Below are 25207 nucleotides of genomic sequence, written 5' to 3'. Positions count from 1 at the left end.
CCGCCCCCTCCCGTCCCGTCCCGTCCCGTGCCGTGCCGTGCCCGCGGGGCCGCGCACGCTCCCACGCACGCACGCACGCAGGCGCGGGCACCCGCACGCACGGCCGAGCCAGCGCCCGCCGCGCCGCCCGCACGCAGCGCCGCCGCTCACGGTGAGTGCGGGCCCGGGAACGGGGGGGACGCGGGCGGCCGCGCCGGGCCCGCCCCGCTGCGCCAGCTCGGGACAGCCGCGGCCCGCCCGGCCGAGGGGAGCCGCCTCCGGCCGGAACAGGTACCTGCGCAGGGCCCGCGGCCTCCCCGGCACGGCGGGGCCGGGCGCTGGCGGCGGCGCGGCATCGTCCGGGTGCGAACTCGGTGCGGGCGGAGCGCGGCGTCATGAGGGCTCCGGCCCGGGGCCGCGGCTGCGTGAGGGAGCCGTGCGGGGGCCGTGTGTGCCCGGCTTGCGAGCCGCAGGCACCGATCCCCGCTCGGCCCTCGGCGGAAAGGGAGGCGGTACTGGCGGGGCTTGCCGTGCTGTTCTGCAGCGTTTGGGGCCGCAGGAACAGCGGGCCGATGGTGAAATCGGTGTTGTGAGAAAGGTAAAAGGGCTCGGTGAGGGCAGCCAGCCAGCTCTCGGGGCAGATCGGGTGTTTCTGCACGGCTGTGGAAATCAGGAGGAAGAGAACACATGTGCTGCAGAGCAGTGCGCAGTGTGTCTCACGGTGTTTGCATTATCGGGGGGGTTTACATTCATTTCAGTGAAACTTGATTTGTTCTTGAATCGCCGTGTGCGTGTTCCCTCCTGCGAGCAGACTTTCTGTCCGCTCTGATGATTTTGCTGCAAGATGTGTAATTGTCAGTGTCATAAAAGTTCCAGGCTGGTGGAATTCAGCCTTTCCTGCGCGTTTGGGGCGGTAATTACACATTTAACTCTGAGGTTGGAACGGAGGAGGGCTCGGGAGGCTTTGGAAGTTCTGTGTCCGTTGTGGTTTGTGACAGCTTCTTGTTATTTCAGAAAGTAATAGGGAATAAATTGAAAATTAATGTAATGAAAAAATGCTTTCTAGGATTTTAGGAAGAAGCAGAGCTCTGGGCTTAAATACAAGTTCTAAATACAATTCCTTCATGCAGTGAAGCTGTACTCTTCCAATTTGATTTTTTTTCTGTTTCTCATAGTTGATAAACTTCCCTAAATTTGGCTTCTATGATTCTTACAGTGAGGACTTGGTGATTTGAGGACCTGTTTGAGATGAGAATGCCCACAAATTCAAAGTTATACAGGAGATACAGGGATTGGAGCTGGCGGCTTCTATCCCCTTGTGCCATAGCAACAATAGAAATTGTGGACTTTGAGAAATATTGTGCAGTTTGTTTAACGTTTCCATAAGTTAGAAGGGGTTTTTTGAAGAAAGGAAGGTATTGATAATGTTCTGTGACGTTTTGGAGACTAGAGCAATGCCACAACGTACAAATGAAGTTGGATCACAAGCAGGATCTTTGTGTTATGTTTTCTGTGTGGGTTTTGTTTGTGTGAGTGACATGGAACTGTAGAGTCTTTCACATCTGGTCATGTTGTCTCCATCCTTACTGCCACTGAGCACTAGTGTTGGTGTTAATGCAGGTGTATTTAAATAGGGAAAAGCCCTAACAAACCCTGGGTAGATCAGGCTTGCAGGTGAGAGCTGTATTCACTAGAAAGGATTAAAAAGCCTAAACTGCTCCATTCCTGGTTTAGCCTTAGGAGAAAAGAAGGCATGCACACCGAACACAGAGTGCTTGGGGCTGTCCAGTTCTTCCTCTGTGACAGTAACTCGAGCAGGGGAGGAAGGCTTGCATGGGAATGAGAGTTCCAGCTTTGTGTTTTACTTTGTGTGAGAGCTTTGAGCAGAGTTGTTAGCTGTCCTTCTCTAGGCTGTGGTTCTGCATCCTCAGTCCGTGCTGTCCCTGTCCAGCCCTGCTCCCTTCGGTCTTGGCCATCTGGGGGTGTGTCTCAGTTCTCTCAAGCCGATAGACAGAAACCAGCAATCCTTTATCCAGAATCCTGGCGGGCAGCTTATCTGTTATCTGGTGAGGGTCCCGGTGCAGGGACTGCCTGGCAGCTCTGTGGGCACTGACTGCAGCTGCCTGAACCCCTGGGCTGCCCCAAACCTCTGCTCTGCCCTGGACAGGCTTCTCCTCCTTCCTGGGGCAATCCAGGGACTGCTTCTGAGGGCTTTGGGGGAATGGAAGGAATTAAATACTACCTGCCTGTACCAGAGCAGCATGGGGTGCCTTGTCTTGGTCTTTATAGCATGAGCCCCCCTTTTCTAACTAATTCTGAGAAAAGTACCTGCTTTTTGGCCTTGGATTTGCCTCTTTGGTGGCTGAAGGTTTAACAGAACACAGTGTAACTGAGACTTTAATTGTCAGTTGCTTGAAGAGCTGAAGTGTCATGAACTATTTTCTTTGTTACTTAGCAGTGGAAATGACTTCTTTTACATTACCAGGCACTTATGTCTTTCACTTGTATTATGCTTTGACTGGAAGTCAAACGGGTAAAATGTAGAGTGTTATTAAGATGGTAAGTAACTTAGCAAGTACAAATTGGGTCATTTGTACAATTTCATGGCAAATGGCTTTCTGAAAGTGTTCCAGAATGGATCCATGTTAAACCCTGCAGTGGCTTGGTGTGTGTGTGTGTCTGCCTAAGATCCTAGAAGGAAAGCATTACTGGGCCACAGTAGTGTGCTTTAGCCAAGGTGTTTGGAGATTCCTCCCCAACTCTTGTGGTGGAATTGTCTTCACAAGAGCATTAAATGGCATTTGGTAGGTCTTACTCTGGTAGTGTGAAAATGAGGAGTAGCAAAATACATCTTTTACAAAGGGATGTGCAGTTTGTCTCATAGTGTTTGCATTGATCTGTGGGTTCTTACATTCACCTCTGTGAGAGGATTTTTCAAAGCAGAGTTTCCTAGAAGCACGCTTGTCCTGGGTGTAGCAGGAAAGGCTGTGTGCAAGACAGATCCAACTGGGAGTGCTGGAGCTTCAGCACTAGCAGGGGCTGCCCTTTGTGCTCAGCTTCCCAAAACCTGGCTGTGAGAGGAGGGGGGTTGTCCTGGTAGCTGCACCAAGATGAGATCTCACAGGCCTGCTGAGAGCTGGCTTTGAGTGCCTGGCTGTAGCCAGAGTGAAAGGTGAAGGTTTGCACTCCCAGCATCCTTGGGCGCTCCTTAATCAGAGCACCTTTAATAAGTATGATTGCCTTCATTTCAGCTGAGAGAGTAATGCATATACAGTTAGCTCTGTGCAATTTATATACAGATGATGCACTGTAGACACTGATTTGCATATTCATTAGCATGAGAATGCTTTGGAGGGAATGCCAACAAAGCAGTTGAAAGACACGAATTCTTTGGGCTCCCTTTATACCGATCCTCCCTAGTGTTTGATGTGGACTTGGAGCATTCCAGGGAAGTGGACTGCAAGGTTCCACATCCCAGTGTAGCAGAAGCCCTTCCAAGTCAAATTATGGTGAGAGTGGGATGATTGCAACCACTGGGTAATACTACATAATTATACTTACACATGTTGGGTCCTTCAGAAAAGACCCGAAGATAATTATTTTTAATTAGAAGTGGTCTGACATTCTGTCTGCATTACAGACTGTGAGCACTTTGTGTAGGCTGGTGGCTCTGACTTGTGTGTCAGTGGTGAAAGTACATCCCTGTCCCACCAAAGCTGGATTAATTTGTGTGTGTGGAGTTGGAGGCATGGATTCATTGGCAGTGGAAGTGAACAGCTTGAGGCTACCAGTGTTATAGGGGGTTCCCCCCCTTACTTAGGTGGAGTTCCTGTCTGTCAGTCTGTACTTCCTTTGAGATCAGGTCTGTGTTGTGACATTTTCTATCCATTTCCTCCTCCTCTTCATTTTTGTGTGGCTCCTCCTTAAGCCATCTCCCACAGAGTATGTCCATGTGTTGCTCTGCAGTGCTTGTCTACTGATATTTCTAATACTTGGGATTTTTTTTGTGTATTTAGCCTAAATATTCACAGGAGGCCCTTGCTGGTTTTCCACCCGACAGTTCTTTTTGTTCACTGCCATTCAGAATGGTGAGAAGGTTCCAGAGTATTTTCTCCTAATTGCTGTGGGGACTGCAAGGAGGAGCAGCACATTTGTGGAATATGAGGGTGTGGGAGAGCACTGTGTTGAGTGGAAAGGTTTATCCATCTCCTTAAGGCTTTAACCCCATAACTGGGAAATGCTGAAACCAAAGTGAAGCTTGAGCCCCTAAGGATTTTGTAAATTTACAGACAAAATCAACATTGAAAGAGGAGCAGAAATGCACATGAGAAGAAAGTACAGGGAGATATAAAGGGAACAGACTGCAAGTTTTCAAGTGAGAGTTGTGCTTGAGGGAGAAGGATACACTGAAGAAAGTAGGGGAGAAAAGAGCAGCCTTGCTAAAAGAAAATGCTGGTCCAGCAAAATACACCTGTTGATTATGGCCCAGAGTTAATGCTGCTAAAACTCCACAGGGCTTCAGTGAAATAGAGCACTTTAAACACTGTATATAGCACTACAAGCGCTTTTTAAATTCTTGAAGTATAGCTTGCTGTAGAACATTTTCAAAGAGATTTGTTTCAAATGGCTCTAGGTGTGGGTCAGGTGATTAAAACCTGCTGCCCTGGGGAGCTTTTTTCATCCTGAGTGATGTAAATGGCAGCTTGTTTGCTTGTAGCTCAGTGGATTCTGTTTTCTTGATGTGCAATCACATGAATCCGAATGAAAAAGGCGATTCTGTGTAAGTTAGTATTGTTGGAAAGTGAGAGGAGGAAGCCCATGAAACTGATGAATCTTCTAATTATCTTATATTGACTTGGAGTGTTTTGTGAAACCTGGTTAGGAACTTTCTGACAGCACTTACTGATTCCTAATTTTGCACAAATGGCAGTTTTATATCTGTTGTGTACCAGGTGCTGCCAATTCTCTTGGCACAGAGCTGGTTTTAGTGCTCCTTTAAAAAGCAAACTATTTATGCTTTATAGAGTCACTTACCCTGGGTTTATCAGTGCAGCTATACTGATAAACTCCACTTGGATTCCTGCCATAACATATCCTGTAACCAAGGTAGTGCATGTGTAATTAAACTTCCTTGTTTCATAAATTTTATTTACAAAATTTCCTTCAACTGTGTTTAACTGCTTAACACCCAGTTGGTTTAAGTAAGATGTAGAAGAAGTTGTTCAAGTGTCAGCCATCAGCAGTTAATAAGAAAGTCTGGTTTCATAGAGTGCCTTTCTGTCTTGGGTGCTTGCAGGAAGAGTCATTGAATGTCTGAGCTGGAAGGGACACTCAGGGACAATCAGGCCAGCTCCTGGCCCAAGAATTCCAGCATGTCCTGAGAGCATTGTCCAGACATTCCTTGAGCTGTGTGAGGCCTGTGCCGTGAGCACTGCCCTGGGGAGCCTGTTCAGTGCCCAGCACCCTGTGGGGGAAGAGCCTTTTTCAAATACCCAGTGTAAACCTCCCCTGTGAAGATCTGTGTATGGAAACCTATAGATGTGTGTATATGAAATCCTCCCCTGGGAGATCTGTGTGTATCTACCTATATATGCAGACAATCAGATGATTGAAGATCCTGAGCTTTAATATGAAGAATTTTTTTCTAAAATACTGGAGTAGTGGTTGTGAACAGTATTCCTGTATGAGGCACTTAGAAGCACCTTCAATGCAATTTTATTTTCCGTGGTGTTTGCATACAGAGTTCTTTTTCAAAGGGGATTTGGTTTTATTCCTGTGGGTGATGCTGGCTGTAGGAGCCTGGGTTTTGTGTGAGTGCATCATTCAGAAATGACTGGACAGGACTGTGGGCTTGTCATAGGCTCTGAGGAGCTTGGCAGGAAGTAAACAAAGAGCTGTGGGCTGCTTCTGAATGCACAGAGCCTTTGGCCACTTGCTGCTGTAGCACTTGGATGGATGTTTGATAGTAAAGGACTGGAATCCAGGCTCCAAGTGCCAGTAAGAGCAGACCATGAGTGTTTGCATCCCTTGGCTAGAGGCTTCAGGAGAGAACTGGGAAGAAAGTGAGGGTGGTGGATGGCAGAGAGATGCTGAGTGACTGATAAATGGTAGAGAGGATCTGAGTGATTGGTAAATGGTGGAGAGGAGCTGAGTGACTGACACATGGCAGGGAGGTGCTGAGTGACTGACACATGGCAGGAGGAGAGGAGCCCAGCACAGGAGAGCCCCTGCAGTGGGTTTGGAGCTGCACACCACGGGGGAGCTCTGGGCTATGGAAATATTTTGAAAGCGTGCTCCACAACAGGGAATGTTTCATTCCCGAGACATTCTCTGGCTGACTGAGGGTTAGGATGCTTTGAAACTTCTTCCTGCAGTGATTCTTTCCTGCCTGTAGCTACAGTTTTAATGTTGAGAAAGTGGTGGAATTGCTGCTTTTTCATTTGTTACATTTTCTTCCAATGCGTTTCCTTGTTTCTAGTTTCATGTTAAGCGTTGCAATTTCAAGCTTTCCCTACACTTAAGTAAATACTGGTTTTGTTTTTCTTTGTTTCCTGATTCAGTTACTGAAATCATGAATCCTGTGTATAGCCCTGGATCTTCTGGGGTTCCCTATGCAAATGCCAAAGGAATTGGTTATCCAGGTAAGCAGCTCCGTTTTCTGATGAGCTTTGGTTACGCTGTTCTTTGCTCGTGGTCAAGAAGGAGCAGTCACTTGTGAATGCCTTCATGGACATCTGTTTTGGGATTGGGATGAGGTTGCTTTTAAATTTAAAAAGTGACATTCCAAGAGTCATGTTATTTCTTCTGTTATATTTCTAACTTCAGTATCTCTTCCAATGCAGCTTATTTTAGGAGTTCTAATAATTACGCCCTGCAAGAAGAGGAGGCAATCTATTCCTGCTGCCAGTTGACTGGCACTGTTAACCTTTTTATCCTCTAATTCTTGTTCATGCTGTCTGTTCTCTCACTGCCCAAAGCATGGCATCAAAGGTGGCACCAAGAAAATGGCCAAAAATGTTTTTGAAATGGAAATACATTGAATTTCCTGTTTTATCTGCTTCTCATTGACTTAGTTTTTCATTAGGTTCCCCCCCACCCCCCATCTAATGTATATGCAAGGATGCTTCATTTCTGATATCTCTATAGTCTAAAAGTTGGATGAGGCAAGATTAGATTGGGACATAACTTTCCAGGAAGGCTGAAGAGAAGCCTGAGTGCCTCTGGGAGACATTTCAAGCAGCATGTCTTGATGCTGTCCTTTTTTTCTGTTATCTTTGACAGAAGGGAGTTTCCATCCTGGGAGAGGCTGCAGGGTCTTTTCTGCTCAGCTTTGCATTTCATAAGAAGTCAAACTTCTTTAGCTTTTACAGGGAGGCAGTTTTATGATTTAGTTGGTGTCTGTGTGGGGAGGCAGAAATTATTCTGTGCTGCTACTGTTTATATTCTTAGTAGCTGTACTATATTTTCCCGCTGGTATTTACCATTCTTAAATCTGTTTTGCACCTTGGGTAATGCACTAAAATTCGTTTTCCTGTTCTACTTTTCTCTGTTCCTCCTTCTAAACAGTGGTGCATGAATGAGTTCTGCTTATTGGCTTGATTGTCTCAAAAACATTTTAATTTTTTTATTTTTTTTTTTTTTGCTTTTCATGATCCTCTAACTAGTGTACCTTCCTTGATTTCTACAGTATTTCTAAGGGAAACACCAAATGTGTTTAAATGCTTTTAGATCTGTTGAGTGACTGGAATGGTGCAGTAATAAATTATAAAGCTGACACTGTGTAACCATAAGTCCTGCAGGATGGTTTTACTCTCTGAGTTATAAAGGCTGTGGTAATCTTTTAATAAGGCAAGCAGCAGAGGCTTACTAATTAATATAATGTATGGGACAGTAATTTCTGTATTTATAATGGATTGCTTTTCCAGCCTTTCCTTTGCTTTAGATAAAGATTATTATGGATTATTTGAATATAACTTCATATCTTTAGCTCTGTTCATTTTCTAAACTCAGATTTATATTAGCCAGCTTGGGATTTGTACTTATAAGTATCTACATATTGCATTGAAGCTTTTGTCTATACTAAACTAAGTTGTATCTTTATTTAGGACAAAATACTATTGTAAATTCATAAATAGCAGTTTAAACAACATTACAATCTCTAATCTTTTATTCTACTATTATATGTACTAGACTATATTTTTAATTATGTAAGTACTTTGCTTGCCATTCTGCATAACTAAAATATCTGGAATTGAAATAGAATTGTTGCAGAAGTGCCTTAAATGTCATGCTACAGGGTGGTTACTTAGAATTCTCCCTTGCAGCAGTTGCTTGGTCAGTTCATGCAGTGTTGACCCCTAAATTCAGCTTAGTCAGTGATGTGTTACTCCATTAGATAGTTTGCTGAGTGCCTGGTCCAGCCTTTAAGATTGTGGGATTAATACAAAGCACATTCTCTAAAATGAAAAGTAGAATTGCATTTTAGGATTTTTTTAAATGTTGCATGACTAACTCCCTGTTCTTTGCTTCTCCTAAACTGAAAGCTGCAGATTCTCCACTCCAAATCATTGCATTTACATGGGGTGCATGGTGATAGAAAGTGAGGAACACAGCAGTAGGTGGAATGCATTACTGAAAGGCAATGTGTTTCTAAAGCTGTTGCATATTTAATAACTGTTTATATTATACTACACCGATTTTAGGCTGTTGGGTAGTTTTACAGCAGCAAGAAATCAATATTCAAATGCTCTATATGGATGGAAGTTCCTTGTAGAAGCTAAAGCTGCTGCTTGTTGCAGTTACATTTTCCATAAATGACCTGTTCCTTGTGTAGCTCAGTGCTCCTCAGGGCAGCTAAAGCTAGGAACAAAGAAAGAAAGGACTGCAAATGTTTCCCACACACACTGTTGCAGATGTGTAGTGTGTTTGAGTATCGTTAAGTTGTACTAAAGCTTTGCACCAGGACCTTGGGAGTTTGAAAACTGAAGAGCTATTTACACTCTGAAAAGTTGTTATGACTTGGAGATGTTATTTTTAACTTTGATTTTTAAGCCTAAGGCTTTTCTTAGTCTTCTCCATGCTGACCACCTCATAGTAGTGCCAAGTGTGTCACTTGATATGTTTACAGAGTGCTTTACAAAACTGGGCTAGCATATATACTCCTGAGCTGAGTAATTCTTATTGTTGGGAGTAATTGCTGAGGACTCTGGGATTCACAGTGAAATAAAAACCCTTCAAATCTCAACAGCAGTTTGAAACTCAGCTCTGAGTCTGACAGTGGGTATGCAAATACTAATTGCCTTTTATCTGAAGGAGCTGAAATCTTTATAAGTAGAGAGCAGAATGTGGTAGGAACTCCATCTTTCTGAATACAGACATTACTTGGCTTTACAGATTTGAATAATGTAAATAGGTTCTTGGGAAAACTAATAGCTATGATTAATTCAGAAATTCCACTTAATCTGAACAAGCTTTGTGTCTTTCAGGTAACAAGCTTTTGCTAATGCTGTGTTGTGCCTTGCACTGGAGTATATCAGTGTTCTCTGGTGCAGAAGTGTGTCACTGTCATTTTGGCAATACCTCTGTGAATCCCAGTTACTGCTGTCACAGTGTGTGTCTGAAACTGGGGAGCTTCCTTATACCTTCTAGGTGTAGTAGCAAATGTGTGTCAAATTCAGCAAGCAATTTGGGCTGCTACTGCTTTGTACTTTCTACTTGAGATACCTCTGATCTGGAGAGCCAGAGTTACTCTCACTTCTAGGAATTTATTTCTGTGAAAAAGTCCATTCAGATAAATACTGTATGTGATGCCTTTTTGGGGGCTACCTAAAAACAGAAGGCAGACTGTTAAGGGAATAAAAACTTACATTTATTGAAGGGCCTTAAGGTACCCAGAGTATTGAGGGCAGACAAAGCTCCCCAGGGGCTACACCCAAAATGGACCATGGGTTTTGCACACTTTGGTAAGTTTGGGCCATTTGCATATTGGGGGTCAATCTCCCAATTCCAGCTTCAGGCAATGAAGCCATGTACCCCAAGTTTGCTCCCCCCAACTCACTTTTGTTTCCATCTCTCAGGCCTGAGGCAGTGAGGTGTCCTTGATTGCCAGGCCTGGAGAGGAATTGTTGTGCCTGCCCAAAATGGGAAAGCAGCAGCTAATACTCTATATGGAGCTTAAAGTTGGAAAGTAAAGAATTGCAGGATTACAAATACATGAAAAATACAAAAGCGAAAATCTTAAGGTATTATTTGTGTGTCACACCAGGGGGAGGAGTGCAGGACAGCTACACAAAACTTGGTTTTGCAACTTAAGAGTTAGTTGGCCAACAGAGATGGCTGGAAGAGGGGTGTAAGAGAGAATGGACTTGTGAAACTATAGCTGCACTCTTCACTTAGCATTCATCTTCAGGGGGCTTGGCAGAGGAGGATTGCAATGTTTTATTTGAGGAGGTGTGATTGAAGGCTGTTTGCTTGCCTCAGTTAAAGCACGTGCAGTGAGAGCTTGGAGAGTACAGTGAGCTGGAAGGTAACTGTGCTGTGTTCTCTCTCCCAGCTGGCTTCCCCATGGGCTATGCAGCGGCTGCTCCTGCCTATTCCCCCAACATGTATCCTGGAGCAAATCCCACCTTCCAAACAGGTATGTGAGCTGGGGGCTCAGCAGGGACCTGGCCTTTGCAAGGGGTTAGAGGCAAGAAGGAGGAAAAGCTGTAGGGGCTCACAACAACACTTGTACTGTGGGATAAGTTTTATATTGCCTTGACCATGACTCATGAGGAATCATCTGATAAATTAAAGATATTATAATCTCAAGTCATACTGCATGCACCTTTCAAGAAGGGAACAGCTGAGGTTTTAGCTGTTTTTTCTGTATTTCCAGATAATCCTTGAGGTTTGCATTGCATTTCTCTTCACTGCTTCCTTCATGGCTCTGCTTGCTTTGGATCCTTCTGGTCATTCCCAGATTCCTGGGGTTTTTTTTCTGTCTGTTATCCTCAAAACTTTTCTATTTCACCCCTTTCTTAAATTGTATCTTTCCAAGTTCAGCTTGCTGGCTTCTCCCTGCCCTTAGGATTGTCTTGCACAAGCTGATGGTTGCTGGGTGAGGCTGATCCACCATTGTGGATGCAGGACAAGGACTCAGGTTACTGCACTGTCATGGGTGTCATTTAAGGAAGAGAATGGGATGAGCCTGGGAAAGGGGGAGTGGGAAAACAGACAAGAACAAGGCACTCACCAAAGTTTTTTTTGTGTAGTTCTGCTTTCACTAGTAAAACATGATTTTAATGTGCTAATCCTCGAAACAAAATAGGAACTGGTAGTGTTTAATTTCCACTTAAAGCAGGAACATGCTGAGACGACAGTGTTCTCCCTATGGTTATTTTGTATAGGAAGGAATTCCTTACATTGCTTTGGTAATGCAGAGCTGGGCATCCTCAGAACTCCTCCACTTCCATGTATCATGCCAGTCCTCCAGAGCTACATGTGGCACATAACCAAATTTGTCCCTGAATGCCCTTGTGTAATTTCTGGCAGTAGGAAAGGATACTGCTTGAAATTGGGAATCTTATGCTGTGGGAGCTTGCTTGGTATTGAAGTTTAGTTTGTAATGGATGGACTTCATTAACTACCAGGAGACTCTTGAGGGTGTGGCAGCAATTACTGAGACAAAACACTCATGTAAAATGTTTGCCTGCAGAACCTGTTAAAAGCGTGTAGTTCCCTTGGAAATGTGTGGGATTCTGTTGGTACAACCTCTGTCACTGTGCAGTTTGCTGCTTAGAGGCAGAGTGAGTGCAGGCTCACACTTTGTCTTTTCTTTGGCCTTGAATTTAAAGTAAGGAGGCAGATTAATGTTAGAGATTGCAGAAGCTAAAAGAAATCAGTCCCATGGCTGGGTATTATCAGTCCCATGGCTGGGTATTGCCACTGTGCCAGTCTCATATCTGGGATGCCAGCTTGCAGCTGCACTGGATTGCTCCAGACCTCACCCTGAGAGCCAAGTTCAAGGGAGAGCAGTTCCCATCAGGGGGGATCCCCTAGCTCAGGTGGCAGAGCCCCATGTGGGCTTTGATTATTGGCTCTATTTCTGTCAGGCCTCTCAGTTTCCCTGCCTTCTGTGCTGCCCTGCGTGTCCTGCAGCTGAGCTGAGCAGGAGCTGTAGGCTTTGATCCTGGGAGCAGGTAGCTGAAGGTAGTACAGTCTTAGTACAGGCTGCAGTTTGCACATCCTCCTGCAGGAAGCTGCATGGAATCAATTTAACAAATCATGAGAATTCTGGCAAAGATTCTGGACCTGTTAGACTTAGTCATGTTGTAATATTAGTTTGCATTGATTAATCTTGGAATATATCTCATGCTATATACCAAAGTCAAAGAAAGAACCTTTTCACTTCTAAGAAAAATAAATAAAGATGCATAAAAATCATATTCTGTCCTTGAATGTCATTAATTTTTTAAAAACTAGTACTGTGAGTCTTTATTGCTGTTGAATAGGGAGTACACTTTTATTTCAGAACTAAGAATAGCTTTCATTTTTGTCTGCTCTTCAAGCTGTGAACAAAAGTTCAAAATGTACAGACCTCTAATTCAGGCAGATAACAACTTGGAGTACTTTGTCCTAACAGCTGGAATGTTTTTATATCTGTTTTAACCTTTCTGATGTAACAGCTTGTTTGTAGAATCAAAGCTTTTGTAAATTCATACTACACAGCAGTATTTGAATGTGCTGTGCCACTGCTGTTACAAAAGGGTGCTTTTTACAGGTAACTGTCTTAAATTACTGTGGTTTTGACTTCTCCTGTCATTTACTGTTAAGGTCTTTGTTCCATATTATGGAGAAGAAAAAATGAATGCAATGACAGAATACCTCTTGTGCAGATTTACCACTTTGCAAGAATGAAAGAGAAATTGCCTGTGCAGCTGCATCAGTGGGTTTTTAGAATGAAAGTGGGCTTCACTGAGGACATGGTTGCAGTGATTCTTCATGTTCAGCATTTTGTAGCTGGGGTTTTCACCACAAGTAGCTCTCCATACTAATAGAAGTCACTTCCTCAGCATGCTGGATCTATGAAATACTTAGAATCTCAGAGTAAGTGCTGTGGTACAGCTTTTTTAAAGGTAAATATTCTATTAAAAAAAACCAGTCAACCTATTTCTTTGTTAGCTAAGCAACTTTTAGTTTGAAGGGTGTCATGAAATTGCAAAGAAGCCCAGACTTCTTTAAGAAGAATGAAGGTCATGTGTCATCATGCTGTTTGCACAGACTGATTTTTGACAGCACAAATGCCACAAATTCTCTGCTGTACAACTTCAGATCTGTTCTCTGTATTGAAGTCAGCCCATTCCAGGCAGTTTTTAAAATCAACCTGATCTCTACTCTGATACTCTTATTTTTTCTATAATTACCAAGTGTCTGTTCTTTCTTGCACTGCCCTGGTACTAATTTATTCAATTCCAAGTAACTATAAATTATACCTGTGGATGTTGTGTCTCCCAGTGTGACAGACCTGCAGGAAATCCAAGATCACAGCAGCACAGGCAGAGCCTTGATGCTTTCTCCAGACCAGGTCATGCCTGCTGTGTGCCACCCTGAATGTTAAAGCTGTTGGGTGCTGCTGCTGAGGTGTTTATATTCCCACTGTGGCCATGGAATAATCCTGGGAGTGTAGCATGCAGAAACATTATGTATATTATAGAAAATATATATATAAACATTATATATAGATAGATAAATATCAGTATATCACAGTCTCCTCCATGCCTCTTCAAGTGCTTTTTCTGACCCTGACACCTTGTCTGATGAGGGCTGGAGAAATTAAGGAAAAGCTGTCTTTGGGCAATATGAACCAGCAGTTCCAGTTATCCCTCTAAAAATTTCACAGTTCCAAACATTTACAAAGGCAGGCTGATTCTGAGGGCCCTGTAATAGGAATGGCAACCACATTCTGATGGCATCTGAAGTCTTACTGTGGTATAAATTCTTAAGTGATGTTTAAGGACATGCCTACATCTATAATACTGTAAAAGAAGATTTAAGGATCTTAGTGCCTTCCAGGTTGAATTTGCAGCTGCACTGAACTTTGCAGTGTTTGCATTTTAAAGGTACAGCATTTCATGTTTATTTCAGCCAGTTCAGAAAATGCCAGAAAACAAATAGAAGTAAAGGTAAGTTGAAGTAGAGGTTGCAGATTTTGTCTCTGTTCTCTGAAAATCCATCATGAGGTTTTTAGATGATTCTGGCTTTTGAAATTCTTACTCTTGTGCTGTATCATCCCCTACAGCAGGTTAGTTGACTGCTGCTGTGTTTTGCCAGTGTGATTTGGGGTGTGTGGAGAATTGACTGCCACATGTGCCAAGTTCCCCTATGTAGAGGTGCTGCCTAATATGCCACATCCTGGTATTTAATGTGTTAACATGAAAATGTGCTTTTTGCTCTGTATCCATAGGTGCAAGTACACAGTTACCTTTTCATGCCAAATACTATTTCCAGACTGTTTCTAGTATTAGGCAAGTGATAGACCTTGTGCTTGGATATTGGGACTAAATGAAGTGTGCTGTTACATTTTAGTTAAATGGTTTGCTCTGTCTCACCCCTCCAAAATGTACAGTTTATTCCAGGCCTGTGATCCTTCCCTGCAGTATCATGGGTCTGTAATTCCATTGGCCCAAGGCCTATTCTGCACCCACTTTGAATCTCCTTGTTAGGCTGTGGGGGGAGACCACAGATTCTCTCTTGGCCCTTTTATCCCCAGGCTCTCCCTCTCTCCCCCTCCTTCCCCTTCATTCTCAGAAGCCATGCTGCTCCTGGGGGTGGGACCCCCAATAAACCCTCAGCTAATCAGCACCCTCAGAAGCTGTGTGGAGTCTCCTGGCCTGCCTGCTGCTGCCAGTGAGCACACAGCTTAGGGCCTCCCCAGGGATCCCTCAAACCAACAGCTACAATGAAGTACTCCCATGTGACAGAACCCAAGAAATTCCTCTGACTGCCCTGGAGGACTTGAGACCCTGTCAGGGGGCTCAGGGACCTTGGCACAAAGCTCAAGATCCCTGTGCCTTTCATCTTGACCCATGGAAAAAATTACCAACCTTTTATGAGGATTTACAAGCCACGAAAGTTTAAGTAGAATGATAGTGAATTTATCACAGGGTGAAAAATAGATATTTAGAGGTTTTTTAGAATGGGGGTTCAGGAGGCAACATGGAGGAATCTGGGGATGTTCAGTCTTTCACCACCTTCTTCTTGGCATCCATCTTCTGCTGTGATGTTGGCACTTTTAGATTGGTTTAGAGTAGAAGCTCGCTGTCTAACATAGGTGACAGGTATTGGGAAGTTATGGTAAATAATGTAGTTTTTAGTATAAAGAGACAACACCACCTCTGAGGTGGACACTGTGCCTCTGTCTGACCTGCCAGACAGATCTCAGTGGGTCAGAGAAAAATTGTTCTAGATAAGAAACAATAAACAACTTTGAGAATGAGAACAAGGAATCCTGACTCCTCCTTCAACTGCCAGGCTGGGAAAAGAAGCCTGTACATATCTCAGAGTCACTCTGAGCAGCAGAGACTCCGAGAGCCATGAAGCTTATGGAGTTGGGGAGTATGAAAATGATTGCAGCGTGCTCAGAGTGTGACTGCAGGTTTCCTGTGTTGCAGGTTACACGCCAGGCACCCCGTACAAGGTGTCCTGTTCACCCACCAGTGGGGCAGTGCCGCCCTACTCATCCTCACCCAACCCCTACCAGACTGCTGTGTACCCAGTCCGAAGTGCCTACCCCCAGCAGAACCCATATGCACAGGTATGTGGGCAGAGCACACAGGGCCTCTGGGGCACCTCTGTGTCCCTGTCACCTCTGGGGAACTCTGAACTTTTCATCTCTTTCATTTCTTTGTGCATTGGGAGAATGTTTAGCTGCCTGCTGGAAGAATTCTTAGCGCAATGATTTAGTGTGTCTGCATTTTTACATCCTCTCTTGCCTGACAGTTACTCAGCACTTACTGTAATGTGTTCATTCTTTGAAATGACACTAAATTCAGCAGTTAATCAGAACCTGCTGGATCCTATAACTACCAGTATCCTGGTTTTTTGTTTGTAATAATTGTCATAATTTTTGTTATGAAGTTTCTGTTGTAATTTCACAGATTTGCCAAGTCTCATGCTAGGGAAGCTGTTGAAAGCTATTACAAAGGGTAGAATTAAGACACTTCAGTAAATATGATATTTTAGGGAAAAGTTGGCCTTCTTTTGTAATGGGAACTCACCTGGCATGTAAAGAGTAGCTGAAGAGGATTAATAAGCATGTAACAAGTTTTATTCAGTCTGCTTAGTGTACTTGGATTTGCCAAAAACATTGGATTCTTTTACTAAAAGCAACTGAACAAAAAGTTGTGATATAATGAAAAGTTCTGTTATGGATTAATATATGACAGGGATTAAAAGGAAGGGAATGAATGATGCATGAGTCCTTATGGTTGAACTACTAAGGTCCCTACTTCATTTGTTATCCTAAATGCCTTAAAGAGGGATAAAATGCTAAATTGCAAGTGAAACAATTTTAATAGCTACAATAAATGTTTCAGCTTCTGCTCTGTAAATTCGTTGCATTTAGAGTAATACTTTTATTTTATGATACATTTGTGACAGAAGCTATCATTTATGTACAGATACACTGTAATTACTTCATTACTGTTTTTTCTCCAACAGCAAGGCACTTACTACACACAGCCTTTGTATGCAGCACCACCCCACGTAATCCACCACACCACAGTCGTGCAGCCCAATGGAATGCCAGCAACCATGTACCCTGCTCCGATCCCGCCGCCCCGAGGGAACGGGGTCACCATGGGCATGGTGGCTGGGACCACCATGGCAATGTCAGCAGGTGGGTGCCCTCACTCCGAGGGCTTCTCCTCAGTGCAGCTCTCCTTTGAGCCTGGGGGAGCACAGCTACATGGCAAAATGGGATGCCACAGGTGCACTTGACAAAATCATACAAATGTCGGTACAGAAGGAATTGTGCAGGTCGTGTGTCTTCACAGAATCACAGAATGACCAGCTGGGAGGAGACCTTCAACATCATCGAGTCCAACCCAGCCCCAGCAGCTCAACTAAACCCTGGCACCCAGTGCCACATCCAGGCTGTGTTAAACACACCCAGGGATGGGGACTGCACCACCTCCCTGGGCAGAACATTTCAGAACTTTATCACTCTTTCAGTGAAAATCTTTTTCCCAATATCCAACCTGTATTTCCCTTGGTGCAGCTTGAGGCTGTGACCTCTGATTCTGTCAGTACTGCTGCAGACAGAGCCCAGCCCCAGGTGAGCACAGGCACCTTTCAGGAGCTGTGCAGAGTGATGGGGGCAGCCCTGAGTCTCCTTTTCTGCAGGCTGAGCACCCCCAGCTCCCTCAGGGGTTTCTCTCAGGGTTTGTGCTCCCAGCCCCTCTCCAGCCTCGTTGTCCCCTCTGGATGTGCTCAGTGTGCCAAGGTCCTTCCCAACCTGACAGGCCAGAGCTGAACAGAGCACTCAGGGTGTGCCCTCACCAGTGCACTTCTGAGTGAGTCCAGCTGAGTCAGATTTGTTCTTGTTCAGCAGTACCTACCACCTCTAAGGATGGAGGTGCCACATCCTCTTTCCAGAGTTAGTATTGTGAGACAGCAGTTTTCTTCATGTCTGTATGGAATATCACTTACTCTTGCACCCTTTGTTTCTCCTTATACCAGTGTCAAGAGTGTGACTTTGTTTTCCCACTGCATTTGAAATCAGTTGAAATCAGCAGCCTCTTAGAGCTGAGGAAAATACCATGTTCTGGCCTCACCCCTAAGATCACAGACCTTCCTTGTCTTGAGATACAACACTTTGTGTGTTTGTACTACCTGCAGGTCCTCTGTGTCATGGGAAATGGTTGGAGATGTCACCTTCCCGTTGCCAGAGTCTTTTGGTTGTAGTGTTTTGGAGAGAATGGTGTTTAATCAATAGTTCAGTGTCGTCTCTGAGTGTTTGCTGAGGGAGTGTCATGCTTTGTTACTCCCTGGGTAACTCACAAAGAAAACTCCACATTCACTCAAGGGATGCTAATTTAAAAATCTAATAAACAGGAGCCATAAGTTCGTTTTGAGATTCTGGTTTGTATCCTGTCAAAGTTATAATTTCATTTGAGAAACTTCAAAACTAGAAGAGTTAGGTGTCACTAACATTAGTGGGGAAGAAGCGTATCTGTAATAATGCAAACAAGAACTAATTTATTCTGATTTATCAGTCAAGTTATCTCTACCATCAAATATTCTTAATGGCATGTTAAGCCTGCTGTGGGAAGAGTTGCTTATGTTGCAGGGTTTCTGCTACAGCTATTTTTGAGTATTGAATATCTTTGTATGCATGAGCCTAAACATCCACTGGGCCACAATGGCTCCCTGGCATAAAGGTTTGAAGAAGACTGGGCCTGGAATGCAAAACAATTCTGGTAATTTTGAAGACGAGTAAGTTGTAATTGTCTTTAAAATTACTTCCATTTTTCTCCCCTCTTTTTTTTTTTCCTCTCCAGTAGAATTTTTGTTTACTGTAAAACTGTTCTCTTCATTCCAGGTACTTTGTTGACAACTCATTCCCCAACTCCAGTAGCCCCTCATCCAGTCACTATGCCCACGTATCGGGCTCCAGGAACACCAACCTATAGTTATGTGCCCCCACAGTGGTGATCATCCTGGCAGTCAGTGTAAGTTGCATTGAAAGCACTTAATCTTTCTTACAAACAACAGCATTTCAGGTTCTCTGGGGACATTTTGCAATGGGGGGTGCTTCTGCAGAATTCTAATTGAGCAGGAATACTCAAAAATCCTGCTGGGGTTTCTTGAGTGGTCTGTGTCTTCACAAGTCGTGAATAATTTTCATGATGTGTGATTGTCAAATGTGAAAGAATGAGCCTTAAGTTGACCTTATTAAAATACATGTGGAATTTAATATATTCAGTAATTTGGAATCATTGGTAATTGTTCAATTCAGCAGTACTGTGATTCCTAAATTGAATGTATTTGACTCTCTAGTCAAATTATCTGTGATTAGCTAAATATGTAGGCAAGGTGTTTTGCCTTGCTCAGAGGGTGAATATTTGTCAGAAGCTGTTGAAACCGTGAGATGATTAGAGATAACCTTGAGATAATTTCATATATTCACTGTGTTTCACGTAAGTATCAGTTTATACTTCTTGCAGTCAGCATGGAAAAAGCTTTTTTAGTGTGAACCAAAATTTAGATAGTGGGTTTCAAGAAAAAGAGTTTAATTTTGAAATCTGCTATGAAGGGGGATGGATTTTGGAGGTGTAATCTGTGTCAAACCGAGACAAGGACTAATGTTTTTGTGATAGCCACTTCATTTCTAGTTTGTTTGGTTATTCTTAGCATAAATTGAAAACAGCTTCATTTGAATTAGTGACTTGTCAGACCAACTGAACTTGAAATTTTCACTTTTAGTCCATTTAGTTTATGACAAAAGTGAACTTTGTTTTAACTTTTTCTGGATTTCTGTTTCAGCAGTTAGAAGTGCAGAGTTCTGAGATTGCAGGTGACCATTCCCTTTGAGTTAGTAATGTAGCAGCCATTCCTCATTTCGCTGTGGTGGTACTCAGCTGTCTGCAGATCTGAAATGCATATCATTCATGAAGTATTTCAGCCAAGAATCTCACACCACCCAAGTACAAGAAGTGAATATTATGCTGCTAATAAACTCATGACTGCTGGTAATTAAATTTAGCATAAAATACCCTAATATTCCATCTTCTACCTTAAAAGCAATGGTGGTGCTGGCAGAAAGCTGGACTGGACATGACCAGAGCGAGTCCATGTTGTGTGTTCTGACCTCAAAATGTGACAGGATAACTGCTAGGCAACATTATTTAAACTTGGCATTTGTTGGTGTATGTGGTGCATGCAATGTTAGTGTGTTCTGCCACACTCAAATGGAATTTCACCTAATTGAGAATATTTCCCACTCTTTTCCCCCTCTTAATGTAGGTTTAAAGATGGGAGATATGCAATCAAGAAATTGAGGTTTAAAAGTTGGTGCTGAAGCCCTCATGCCTCCAACCAGGACTTTCCTTCTGAATGCTTTCAACACTTGGCTAAACACTACTAATTCCTGATCACTGAAGATTTTCCAGTGCTGCATATCTTACATCTTGGAACTCCAGCAGTTAGTCTTAAAGCAAATCCTGTTTTGTGGACTGTCTTGCAATTTTTTAGCTAATTATAATGATAAAAAGGGAGTATAAATTTATTCTGATCCATATCTAGTTGAATGCATGTTAAAACACAAAAACAAAGCTTGCTCAATCTACCTGCAGTGACTGATGCAAAAACCATCATATGCAAATCCAAAGGAACCGAGAAGTATTTTACAACTTGTATCACTAATGCACTGTTGTAATGTATGCAGGGTCTGACAAGGTAGAATCATGGAAGTGAGTTTCTTTCTAGAATGCCATAACATACATTAGATGAGTGCTTCAGCCTGTTTCAGGTTGATGGAGTTGCCAGTTTCAAAGGGGCATATTTTTGTTTAAGTGATGTGTTCTTTTCAAATTCAGCTAATAAATTGGAGTGACTGGAAAACGAGTCAGACAAGCTGTAGACATCCCGCACACCATTAGTTTACTTCATACCTTTTCATTTTCATTGTATGGAATCAGTGTTATACAGATGCTCTTAAGGATCAGAATTAAATGACAGAGGTAATGCTGTGTGTGCCAGTAAATAAGGCAAACTTCCTTGAGGCAAAACTGGCTCTTAGGAATAGTAGGAGGTGGTATCACCTGCAGAATGAATAGTATGTCCTGGGGAGATTTCTATCCAGTGCTATCTTTCAGATAATGCAAGATGTGTCAAAGTGAGACTGCCGCACAGACTGATAGAAAAACTCTTCCTTTTAGTTCTCAGTTGAGCAAATTCGTGCTGTTTTTCCTAAAGAATGTTGTAGTCAGTTGAAAACATATGTGCAGTTGATCCAGCTTGCTTTCCAGAAACTTAAGAGGTGCAAGGGCTTTCTGCAACAGAGTTCAGCTGCATGTTATTCTGAGGAAAGCTTGTGTGCCTGATGAGTATGTTAAAGGGGAACAAATCATTTTAACACAATTTCCTTATTATCTACTTGCAGTATGGACTATGGATACTGTGTAGTAGGGCTGCCAGAATATAGAGGGTTTAAATAGCAGTTTTGTTTTGTTTTTTTTTCATGACAATATTTGTAATTGAAGTAGGAGCCATTTGTTGGTTACAGCCTTTTGATGTGTTTTCTTAGTATTTTCTTTTTTTTTACTTCCTAAATTGCACTTGGAAGCACGTAAAATAAGACTCGACTGCAGATTAGCATTTCATTGCAATGAGTCATTTGTGATATTCTTTCTTGCAACTTCAATTTTTAAAGTACCTCAAAGCAAATGCTGTGGGGATAAAGGGCTAGCCTTGGAACCCATTTGTATACCAAAATTGTTATGGGAGAGATTTTAAATTTTTAAATTTGAATATTGCACATTAAAACCGAGGTTCTTCTTAAACCTGCTTGATTTACAATTCCAGAAAGATGCAATTTTTTTTATACATTCTGCCTGCAATAAATTATGCAGTAAATGGATATAAAATGTTGTTCCCTTTTAAGCATTTACACAGAGGTATATCAGGCTGTCTTGTTCTCGTAGGTTAACTTCCATTCAGAATTAAATTTTTTGAAGTTGTGTATCTTAGTTATGCTTTGTTTTGGGGTGTTCTGCTCCTGTACAGGTTTGGCAGCTGATTTGGGGTAGCATCAGTGCTGATTTAGTGCTGCCATCCCAGTACTCTGCCCTGGTGAGAGGCTTGTGTACCTTCATACCCCATTGGTGGTTAGAGCCTTCAGTAACTTTATTTTTTACAGTAAGCACTCTCTGTATTTTGTACCCTTTTTTTTTTTTTTAAATAAAGTTTAGGTTTATTTTGCATGAATCACTGTCAGTGGATGGCCCCCTTATTTCTAATGCCTTGAACATAACTATGTTGTTGGAATAAGTACTTTCAACCTTACTCATGAGCACTTACTGCAGCTTAGGGATTTCCATATGTTTTTATATGGAGCAGAAAATGATCCAAGACGAACTTAGTTGAATGTGTACTGCTTTGTTCAGTGTGTGTAACAATTCCATGTGTGTGTTAGATTTGCAGCTGTGATCAGTCAGGTGTGGCAGAGCACAGTGAGCACCAACCAGGGCGCTCGTCCCGAGCAGGAGCTGAGGGCTGGAGCAGAGCTGTGCTGGGGAGCAGCTGTGAGGGCCAGGCTGGAAGTTTTGCTGTCTCCTGTCTCATCACCATGAACTAAAGTCATAGGAGAGAACTTCCGTGAATGCTGCAATAGAGAATAGTCAAGGAATGAATATAACTTCCTATAGATTTGCTCTAACTTCAGATTCCTCAGTGTCAGCTTGGAACTGGGCTCCGTGTAGTATTCCATAACACTTAGGCAGTCTCACTTACTTGAGCACTTTTTTTTCTGAGTTGTATTATGGGATTCATCCAGGAGGGAGAGAGTGTACCTTTTCCAAAGGTACTGCACCTTCCAGTCCTGAGCGATTCTGATCCTACTGGGAGGCTGGAGCTTGTCTCCAGGAGTTCTTCTGAAAAGTAACCAAAAGCACAGTGCAGGGGGATGGGGGAATATGTGTATATATAACTATCTCAATGGTATTTTGTTCCAAATAGTAGAAAGCATGGATATAAAACTGCAGTGGGGGAAACTGTACATCATTAAATAGGCGTTTACACAGCGAGGGTCTTACGAAACATTCTCTCCTGCTTTTTATATAACATTCCCTATTTAGAATTCCTTTATAAATGAAAACGCAGTATGTGTTTGCACTAAAGCTCCTCAGCAAATTAAAAGAGCTGGTGCAGTAGAGACATTTCAGATCAAGCTTCTCTTTAAAAAAGAAAACTTTTATGGCAGCTTTATATAATTAAAAAAAAAAAGTACTACTATAAACCTGGAAATGAAAATAACTGTTGCAGCAATAACTAAGAGAAGTCCAAGAATTTTTTTTAATTCAAATTTCAAGTGTTGCGTCTAGATAAAGTATTTTTTAAAAACCAAGGTATTCCCTATGTCAGTAACAGCTGATGAAAATGTCTTTTAAATGTAGCAGCAGCGAAAGAAAAATGGCTAAAAATTGGCACCAAAACCACATAACCCTATCAGTGTGGTGGTGGTTTACTAAACACCAGGAAGGAAAAGAGACAACCTACTGCTAGATGTTGCTTATGCTTGTTGTAACCCTCTCCTGTTTGGAGTTTCTAGGAGACATGCAGGATTGCTGCTCAAGAAAGCTTCATTTTGAGTGTACTATGCAAGTTAAATGCTTAGATGCAGCTGTAGGTGAAAAAGTCCTTTATTTCCATTGGAGTTCTTCCTTGTATCGCTCCATCCACTGATAAAGCTAACCAAACAACAAGCAAACCACCACCCATCGGTACCAGGGTGTCTGGCTGGTGTCAGGAGAGCTGATGGTTCAGAGCTGTGCCCCAGGGCACTCAGCATGGGCTGCTCTCCTGCAGGGTCCTGCCTTCACTGCTCCTTGGCCAGCAGGGCGAGAGCATGGACTTGGAACCACTCCCCAGTGCTTCAGCACAGAGCTGCACACTGCTCATGAGGGTTTGCTCAAATGGGTAAGCACATCAGCCTGACACCACCACCTAACTCTAGGCTCAAACCAGGGGTGGGACCTGTGTTACCACACTCCTGTGTGTGTGAGACCTCCCATCTTAGGAAGGTGAGCAATAGTGATGCTGCAGCTGGAGGTGTGGCACAGAGCCTGTGGCTGTGCCTGCTCCATGGCTGCCCGGGCTGTGTTTGTGCAGTGCTCCTCAGGACACAGCCCCAGCCTGTGTCAGTCCAGCTTCCTCAGCCCTGGGAGGCAGAGGCAGCCTCTGGGAGGGCTGTAAAAGACGTGGCCGTTTCAGCTCACTCACCCTGTTCTCATTAACAAGTGTCAGCTTCCAATCCTGTGTTTGTCAGCTCGAGGCTTCCTGCAGAGCCCCTCACACAGGAGGTGAGATGCCACAGCTCCTGGCAGGGACACTGCAGCAGGGTGGGCAGTTTGAGCAGGGCTGGCCCAGAGCTGAGCTGGTTCCCCTCTGCTGGGAGGGCTCTGGGCACTCTGCAGCCTCTGCCCAGCAAGGTGTGCTGTGGGCACCAGGGAGGGAAGAGGAACAGTGGGGACAAGAAACCTTTTCTTGTGCAGGTTGCATAGAACCCTGAAACACCTGAATTTCACTCGTAGTGAGGGTCCATTTGTGACTTTTACATCTGGACAATTTATGGGCCCTGAAGTTTCAACATCAAGAAAATGAACATGACTTTTCTAAACTGATTGTGACTTTTGGGCACTTAGCAGGCAAACTGGGAAAGCTTTTTTAGCTGGCTGCTGTACAGACTTGTTTTAAGTAGAAGGGATTTGTTAGTGGGTTTTTTTTAATTGTAATGCTATTATTGGCTGCCCTCCTGTCCTAAGATCTAAAAAAGTGAGTGCATGCAATGGAAGTACAAGAGGCCCCAGTAATAGTTCTCCATGTTTGTTACGAAATAGACACAGGTTTCCTTTTTATGACTTTTTTTAAAACTGTCTTAGGAACAGTTGTATTGGTACTTTTTTTTTAAGTTTAGGTCAGTGTTGTCTTCCAGAATAAGTTTTAAGGCATCACTCACTCCTGCATTGAACTATTGCATCAACACAAAGAGTGGAGATTCCATTCTGAGCCAGTTCAATTGTGAAAATTCATACTTTTTTATTTTTTATGCAATTCAATGAGTAGATGAGCTCAAGTTTAAATTCTTAAAAGCACGTTTATTGTAACAAGAATTGTTATGTATTAATACTTCAGTTTTCAATAAAGATTGACTTGTGTTGCTTATTGTGGTTTCTTTCCTACTGTCTTTGGTGACATCCTTCCAGAAAACATTCTGTGCTGGAGAACAGTATGGTGCATTTAAACTCTTCAAGCTGATGGAATCTGGTGATTGATAGAAGCAAAGCAAAATGTTGAAATGGGATGAGTGCCTTTGCTCAGTAAGGTTTTCTGATTCCTAACAGAACACAATGGCAAAGCTCCCCAGTGGGGAATAAAGCTGCCCTAAGTTGTCCTGTCTGAGAGTGTGGTAAAGATGTTCAACCCTGCCTTGTTCCCTTTTGAGACATTTCTGGGGTTTGAGAGGTTTTAT

The 25207-nt window shown here is 43.1% G+C and overlaps 1 protein-coding gene across 3 annotated transcripts; it reads left to right on the top strand.

The window, feature by feature from the left end:
* FAM168B (family with sequence similarity 168 member B) lies at window positions 1–24900 on the top strand. Of its 3 annotated transcripts, none has more exons than XM_059479583.1 (7): window positions 1–151; window positions 6540–6620; window positions 10532–10615; window positions 15630–15772; window positions 16678–16855; window positions 18560–18689; window positions 19984–24900. In XM_059479583.1, exons 2-6 carry the CDS (start codon window positions 6551–6553, stop codon window positions 18670–18672), a joined length of 588 nt encoding a protein of 195 aa, XP_059335566.1. In that variant the 5' UTR covers window positions 1–151; window positions 6540–6550; the 3' UTR covers window positions 18673–18689; window positions 19984–24900. The 3 variants fall into 3 exon arrangements, with proteins under 3 accessions (XP_059335566.1, XP_059335568.1, XP_059335567.1); XM_059479585.1 differs by lacking the exon at window positions 1–151 and adding an exon at window positions 183–270; XM_059479584.1 differs by lacking the exon at window positions 1–151 and adding an exon at window positions 454–577.
* Window positions 24901–25207: the final 307 nt, after the last annotated feature.

The sequence above is a fragment of the Ammospiza nelsoni genome, chromosome 10, assembly GCF_027579445.1.
Source record: "Ammospiza nelsoni isolate bAmmNel1 chromosome 10, bAmmNel1.pri, whole genome shotgun sequence".
NCBI lineage: Eukaryota > Metazoa > Chordata > Aves > Passeriformes > Passerellidae > Ammospiza > Ammospiza nelsoni.
Note: the sequence above shows the minus strand (reverse complement) of the source record. Positions and strands in the feature narration are given on the sequence as shown.